This window comes from Gastrolobium bilobum, unplaced genomic scaffold (genome assembly GCF_033153095.1).
Source record: "Gastrolobium bilobum isolate Gb01-03AN ecotype WA unplaced genomic scaffold, APGP_CSIRO_Gbil_v1 utg3261, whole genome shotgun sequence".
In the NCBI taxonomy this organism is placed as follows: domain Eukaryota; kingdom Viridiplantae; phylum Streptophyta; class Magnoliopsida; order Fabales; family Fabaceae; genus Gastrolobium; species Gastrolobium bilobum.
Window position 1 is genome coordinate 164,348 of NW_026899069.1, and position 8,096 is coordinate 172,443.

General features: G+C 33.6%; 1 protein-coding gene across 4 annotated transcripts; it reads left to right on the forward strand.

Moving 5' to 3' along the window:
• The first annotated feature begins 3,876 nt into the window (after positions 1-3,876).
• On the forward strand, positions 3,877-6,840 carry LOC133286858 (uncharacterized). Of its 4 annotated transcripts, none has more exons than XM_061484358.1 (3): positions 3,877-4,298; positions 4,562-4,642; positions 5,280-6,840. In XM_061484358.1, the coding sequence occupies exons 2-3, from the start codon at positions 4,640-4,642 to the stop codon at positions 6,444-6,446; spliced, it is 1,170 nt and encodes a 389-aa protein (XP_061340342.1). In that variant the 5' UTR covers positions 3,877-4,298; positions 4,562-4,639; the 3' UTR covers positions 6,447-6,840. The 4 variants fall into 4 exon arrangements, with proteins under 4 accessions (XP_061340342.1, XP_061340344.1, XP_061340340.1 ...); XM_061484360.1 differs by having other exon boundaries at positions 4,562-4,595; XM_061484356.1 differs by having other exon boundaries at positions 4,562-6,840.
• The last annotated feature ends 1,256 nt before the right edge of the window (positions 6,841-8,096 follow it).

Sequence of the window (8,096 nt, forward strand, 5' to 3'; positions counted from 1 at the left end):
GTGGCGAAGACAGGGTTATTTTCGTATTAAAATTGTAAAATATGCTTGATTGTTGTAAGTTTAGAGTTGAAGGGGGTTAATTGTTTGAATTAAAAGTATGAGGTGCTTTTTTCAAAAGGCATATAAGTTGAAGGAGGTTTTATGTAATTTAGCCTAACTTTTTTAATGGAAAATGTTACTTTTTTTTTTTTTTTTGGAAATACAATGAAAACTAAAACAACATCAAAAAAAGTCCTATACTGGGCACAATCTTGGGAGACTAAGTCCCCTCAAGTCATTACGAAGCAACTCCAAACAAGCCGTTGGAGGGACATCCAGCACAATCAGTTGTCCATCCTGATGAGGTGCATGAGTAGCAAGCCAATCAGCAACAAAATTGCCTTCTCTATAAGTATGACTAAGCTGAATAATCCAGTCTCTTTGAAGCATGCTACGAGCTCGGATGATTAAAGCAGAAAGAGGATGACTTACGTCACACTCTTTTCTTATAAATTCCAAAGCCTCCTTGGAGTCACCCTCCACAAAGACTCTCCTAAATCCCTTATGCCAAGCCAGATCCATACCTGTCAAGAACCCCCAAATTTCCACTGAAGTAGAAGTACCACTCTCAAGGAATTTTGTAAAACCAGTTAACCAGTTCCCAGCAGCATCCCTTATGACTCCACCACATGCAGTCCTAATGGAAAATAAGATAACTTATTTTATGTTATCTCATTTTGATTTTCGTAACTCATCTTTTTTTTTTTTTTTGTAATGATGAGATCCATTTATTTTCACTCTACAATATAAGATAATTATATTATATGAAAGGAGACTATTAAAACCTTTTTTAATTGTTTATTATTAGCCCACACAAGAACTCGAGCTTTCTCTCATCTTCGGACAGTAACTCTCTTTTCAATGAATTTTTACTAATCATATATTCATGTTACTATTTCAATTAAATATAGAATATATATATATATATATATATATATATATATATATATATATATTTGCAGCACGGTTTTATCTCGAACTTTCGAGAGCCCTCAAAGACTAATTTTAAGGCCACATATTCGTTGACATTTGAACTCATTTATGAAGCCAAAAAATCTCAAAGTCAACCATTTCCCTGCCTATTTTTTATTTGGTTAGGGTAGTGTAATCAAATAGCTTCATGAAAGGGAAGGTAAAGCTTCTTCTTACGCATCAGGGGGGATTTTGGTAAAAAAAAAAAATTATTTGAAAATCTCGATTTTTTTAAAAATATGATGAAAATATTCAATTTACGATAATATCTGAAAATTTAAATTTAAAAAAAATTAATTTTTTGAAAATACTGAAAAATACCTTGTACCAAACGCTCCAAAAAAAAATGAATGCGAAACTTTATTCCATAAAAGGTCACTCTTAAGACTCTAGAGAACCTAAAACATTTCCACAACAACTTCCTTTTGTTATTCAATTATTATTTAAATTTGATGTTTGTCATTTTAAATGATATAAGTTATGTTATTTTAGGAGAAAGTTAGACATAAAAAATAAAAATCATGGAAAAAAAAGTTAATAGTTTTTTTTAATTTAAATTTTAAATAAAAAATACTATTTTGTGTCCATCTCTCGTTTAAAATAACAAACACTTTTTTCTTATTGTTTATATTTTATAAATTCAACTTTCTTTGAGTAACTACAAGCCAGGTGTCCTTCCCCACCTGTACACGTGTTGCCCTTGCCATTTTGCTGTTTAATATTCTTAGAGGTTGGATTTTTCATTTATTTATTTGGTTTGGGTGCATTCAAGATCATTAGTTTCTCAGTTTCTATATTATATGTTTTTAACTTTTTATAGCGTCTGAGATACTTAGCTTTTCTATCTTAACAAGGAAAAGTAGGTGAACAGTTGTCTTCCATTAAAAGAAAAAAAATATAGGCAGGTTATATAATATTTACAAATTTTTGTGTTTATAAATTCTTATAAACTACACTATGTTCTCCTGGAAGAACACTCATTACACTATATTCTCTCGGGAGAACATATTATAATTTGTAAAAAATTTCAAAAAAAGTTTGTAAACGGAGCCTTCCCCAAAAAATATTTAGATAAGTATTTTATAAAAAGACAGCTTCACCGGTGTTTAGTAGAAGATATAAATTTTTTTTATCAGAAAAATATAATTATTAAAAATTTGGTGGGAAAATGAGTTTGATAGAGAAATTTAAAAAAAGTTGTTTGATTGGTTAAAATTTTACCAGAAAAATTGGGTTAAATTTAATGAGTTTATGTTTGGTTAGAAGTAAAAAATTAATGGGAAAATAACTTCAAACCCTTGTAGCAAACACTATTGTCTAATAGAAAAGGATATTTTTGGCATCCACATGTGTCCTCTTTCTTCCATTAGTCTAGGCAACTTGAAAATACCACCTTAGAAGAGGTATTTTTAACAGTATTTTTTCCCCAATTTGTCACACAAATGTAGATGGCTAGGCAAAATGGATACATAGCTAAATTTCTTAAAAACTTTAACCAAACAAAGAAGTCCAAAAATGACACATTGAGATGCATGACTAACTTCTTAGAAATCCTGAACCAAACTCATTATGAGGTTGTGTTTGGTAGGAGATTTATTAAAATATAGCTAGGCATCCAAGATTGAGATTGTGTGTTGTCCATGTTTGGTATAGGATTTCAAAAAAAATTCCTAGCTAACTAATTTGCCTAACCATTGAAAATTGCATGCAAAATTGAACCAAATGGATGGTGCTCAAAACCCACTTCCAAGGTGGTATTCCAGGATAACTAGCTAAATGAAATTTGTTTGACATGATAGTTGCCAAAAGTACCCTCTTATAACCCTGTTGAATCTAAGTTAACTGGTTCGACACCGCTAATAAAGAAATTACCAATTGAAGAAGAGAGGAAAAACTTCGGGCCACATCATACTTTTGTAGTCCCTAAACCAAATCAGAAAATGAAAGGGCAGAGCTACTGCTTGCTTCAAGGGATAGTTTGTCAAGAATTCTCTCCCTTTCTACCTTTTTGTCCTTTCTTCCATTCTTCTCTGCCATCTGTGTTTCTTTTGCTATGCTCTCAGAAGATCATTCATGAAAATGAACGATGGTTGGATTAAGATGCTGTAGGATAATATTTGGCAAGCATGAAATCCTGATCACCTACCAAAGAAACTTGAACCAAGCTAGCTTATTAACACAATCTTTAAACCTGTAATGATATATGTTAGTCAAAAACCTTTTCGATGGTTATTGCATTAAATGAGTTTTTATTATGCAACAGTTACTTTCTTTAAAATATTGTAAAGAGTTATTTTGTAATTTCAATTTAATTTCTCATCAATATTTTATCTTCAATCAAATATGTATTCGAGATATTTCACTTTATTTATCTAGTAATATTTTACTTAACCAAACAATTTTTATTTAATTTTTTTATCTAACTCAATTTTTCTGTATATTCCTAGTAATTATATTTTTATGGTAAAAAATTCACCTATACCAAACACGCTGAAAGTCTTCGACAACCTTGCGCTGAGCTCTTTGTTCTAATTATCTTAACTTGGGGGTAAAGGGTGAGAGACTTGAAGAATGACTTCGGAAACCTTATTTTGAAGTATAAAAAACAAATATAACGTGTTACAATCTATACAGATGTGGTTGTCAGACCAAAATGCTTGCTTTAATTTCAAAAGTTGCGTATTATTGAAAGTTAAAAAATACGATAATCGTTGAAAAATAGAGAATTAATAAGATGTTTTTATATTTTTTTTTTAAAAAATTAATATAATTATTTTAAAACTAAATAAATAATTAAAAATAAAAGTGAAAAAGAGAGAAAAAAACTAAGCTATCAATATTTTTCGACCGCGGCTCGCACGCCAATTCGGCGTATGTTACACCACCTGCAAGTGATTTCTGTGTGTGTGTGCCTGAGTAAGACACTATTTTCACACGCCAATTTGGCGTAAGAAAGGCCACTTCAAAGCACCACTCATCCTCACCAAGTCAAGCCATATCCACTCTCCTCCGCCATCTTCACCGCCGCTCCTCCACAACCAACAGCCACCGGTCACCATCTCCTTACATAAACCAGCCATCCAACAACCCATCTTCAAACCAAGCCACCCACGCCCTTTCGGACCAGATCTCCATCATACCCCATCACCGTCGAGCTACCCATCTTTCTCTCTTCCAACTTCTTCAAACCAAGCCACCCACAGTTCACAACCATGCAGTCCACTGTGCGCTTGTTTGGGTGTCGTTCTTAATTTTTTTTTGGTATTCTGCACATGGGTAACGATAAGGTGAATTCTAATGTTGATTAGCTTTTGGTTGTGACTTTCTATTATAGGGATTCTTACAGATTCATTTTGAGCATTAATTATTTTTAAATTAGGATTGCATTGTGGGTTTAAGGTTAAGGAAATTAGGATAATTTATCCAAAATTGAGGTTTGATACCAACTTCTGTTGATTTCATGATGCATATGCCCATGATCGGGTCTTATGGTATGTACCCGTTTATTGATTATCCATTGATACAATTTCTGATATTTGATTTTGAACAGGGTACCTGATAGGATTGTGGGGACAATTTTAATGGTGATATCTTAATTATTGCACTTACCTATGGTTAATTTCTGTGTATGGTATGCAGCCCTGTTTGTTTGCTTGATCTTCTTGTTCGACCATTTATTTGGCATTCTGCTAAATTTTTGGGATCAATTGAATTAAGTAGAAAAGAGTCTCATAGCCTATACCATATAATTGGATATGATTTGGGATCAATTGAATTGCTATGCACTTGTATGAACTCTAAGCATAACCTCAGTATGTTCTTGACATTTTCATATGTGTACCATTGGAGATCACCTGTTGGGTGGTTTGGAGATAAATGAGAAATTAAATCTGAGAATAATGGTGACCTGATATAATTGTTGATTGATATCAATGGTTGAATGCTTGACATAATCATATGATGTGAATGAGATGTTCACCGAGATTGATTGGGCTGATGTGATTTTTAGTTTACAACAAATCTGGGAATTGTGGTAACTAAGAATGTAGTTGGATAATTATAATGATCATCTGATTCATACATGGTTACATTATACACTGGCTGGTTGCTCATTTAAGGTTGTGATTTATTGACAATAAAATTTGGGAATTGGTTGGTATATCTTTGATGTTTGACAACTGGTACAGTTATGATCAATTATGGTTATAATGAATGGTAATACTTATATGCTGAATTTTATATGCCATTGGGACTTCTCTGGTTTTCAGGAAAAAAATACTCCAAAGAAAAAGGGTACAAGTACAAGGCAAAAGAGGCCAAAGGTAGCTGTAGATAGAGTGCCTCAAACCACCAGTAATAACTCCACGAAAAAGAGAACCAGAGAAGCAGCTTCAAAAGAAACCCCAACTACCAAAAAGGCCTCAAAGAGCAAGAGCAAGGACACTAGGGAATCCATTCCTATAAATGCACAACCACCTTTTGATAAGGACAGGTTTTTATCTCCCGAGTGTCAAGAAAGATATGAAACTTGGTTCAAACCCAAGTTGGTTATTGAGGAGAGAAGGATTAACCTGGAACAGCCAGAGCAATCTTCCATACTTGAAGTGATTAAAAGAAGAAAGTGGGAGAAGTTTGTCACTTTTCCAGTTCTTAGCCCAAGCACCATTTTAAAGGAGTTTTGTGCTAATCCCAACCAGGAATGGATAGATCAGAGTAGAACTTCATGGGTGAGAGGAATACAAGTCCGTTTTGATACTAATACTATTGAAAGCTTCTTGAGCACTAGTTACAATCCATTGGAGGAATGTGCATTCCAAAAGCTTCTAAAGGTATTCTCTCCCATCAACAATTCAAAGACTCAATACAGCCCAGACATTATAGGATCAGCTGAGAAAATCAGAAAAAGGATTGCTTTAGGGAAATCATGTTGGGTCAAGAATATACGCAAACATGTTCCTGAGAAGTTAGCTCGGGCTGACCTCACAGCAGATGCACGTTTTTGGTATACTTTTATTAATAGCAATATCTTTCCCTCAACAAATGCTAGTGATGTGAACCTTGAGCGTGCTGCATTGATTTGTGAAATTCTTAATGAAAGCAATGTCAATATTCTACACATGATCCTTAATAAACGGCCAGAAGTGAGATTAGGACACAGTTCACTTATTATGCAGCTTTGCGAACGAGCAGGTGTCGAGATCATGACGTGGAATTCTTACCACTGGAATGTTCTTGATGTTTCGTTGGAAATTGAGCTTGGTTGGAATGACATGTTACAGTACATAGAAGACAACAAGAAGCAAGCACCTATGCAGGGATCCTTGCATCCACCTCCACAAGCAGCTGATATTCCTTCCACTTCACAGCCCCATCATCTCTTCCATTTTCACCGGTTATCCTTGAGCTACAGCAACTGGCACGACACAATGCCGTGATGATTGAGTATCATACTAAGATGTTTGAAGCCATATGTGAAAGGCTGAGCATTGACATTACTGGATGGCAGCCAAGACCACCATTGATACCACATGCAAGAGTAGTCACCGATCAGGCAGCAGCAGATGACACCACCACAGATGGGCAAACTTCTCACTGAGCACCACACATTTTCGCTTATCACCATCTGTTTTTCATTTTCTAGATTTTATTTTCTTTCTTTTAGTACTGTATGCAGATATATACTCTTATTTTGATAAATTCTCCTGTTATCAATATCTTGTTTTGATCTAGGTGTGTGTTCTTAGTTTGCAGAAATTTTTGGTTTAGTATTATTGTTGGGGACAACAATGTTTTAAATATGGGAATTGGGTGTATATTATGCTTGGACTGAGGAATATACATAGAAGAATAGATATGCTCAGCAGGAATTTTCAAATTCAGGGAAGATATCTCATTTTTTTTTTCTGTTCTTATTTCACTGTATTGGTGTCTCTAAATGTTTGTCCAAGATAGCATGAACTGAATTGGTTAATAAATCTGAATAAACTCTAGGAGGCACAAGTTAAACTGTGAGAATTTAAAATAATTTTTTCTGCCATGACATTGCATTAAATATTATCTAGAGAATATGATTGCTTGTTTGTGTGATTTTCTTTTTGAGAAGTTTTAGACAAAGCTTTGATGTGGAAATTAAGATTAAATTTTAGCTTGACGCCACATCCTGTGAGATTTGAGCTTATACAATAATTTTTTTTATAGACCTCACTGTAGTGGTACTCTAGAACTTGATCTGTTTCTCTGTGATGCATACATGAGTTGAAATAATAAAGGCATTTTTGTTCTTGTTAACCACTTGGCCAAATAGCCCACTTGAAAAGAATTTTTTTTTCATTACTAGCCCATTTTAGTCTTAGACTGATTTTTGTTCAATTTTCCATAAATTACTTAGTTTATATTCCTGTTGACTCACCATTGAATGAGATTGAAATCTGATTAAAGAAAATTTAAGGTGAAGTTTTTCATTGAAAGTTAAGTGATAAAAAGAAAAATAGTACCTCAAAGGAAAAATAAATTTGTTTGAGAAGAGGATGTGCAAAGAAAAAGAAAGAAATTGTGAAAGAAAATTTATGCTACAAATTATTAGCAAGAAGAAAGAAAAAGGTAGTGAAAAAGGAATAAAAAACATGAATTGAAAGGAAGAGACATAGTGAAATCATGGTTTGAGAATTGACTGAGCCTTGAATTAAATTAAATGATTTTCAATCTCACACAATAAAATCAGCTACCTTCCAAATATTTCTACCCCTAAACTAGGCCACATTACAACCCTAAAAAGACCTTTGAATCAAATTTTGCATGTTATCTATGTTTCTCATCTTTAGGAACTTAAGAATAAGATCAATGCTATGGTCATCGGTGGACCCACACTGTTGCAAGTGTGGGCACTTGCACACATAAATTTTTGGGAGGAAATTCTTTTTGCCAAGAATCGAGAGGTGATTTGAACAGCTCATAATGTAAAAGATGCCAAGGTTAAAATTAGTGTTAAGAACCGATAGAAAAGTAAGGAGTGCATGTTTGGTTCTTGGCTAATGTGTTGTTGGAAATGTCTAGTCATGCACCTTTTAAGTTGTCTATTCACTTCC

What these genes read in the sequence shown, in the direction of transcription:
- LOC133286858 (XM_061484356.1), top strand. Translation starts at nt 5,211, where the DNA reads ATGGTTATAATGAATGGTAATACTTATATGCTGAATTTTATATGCCAT.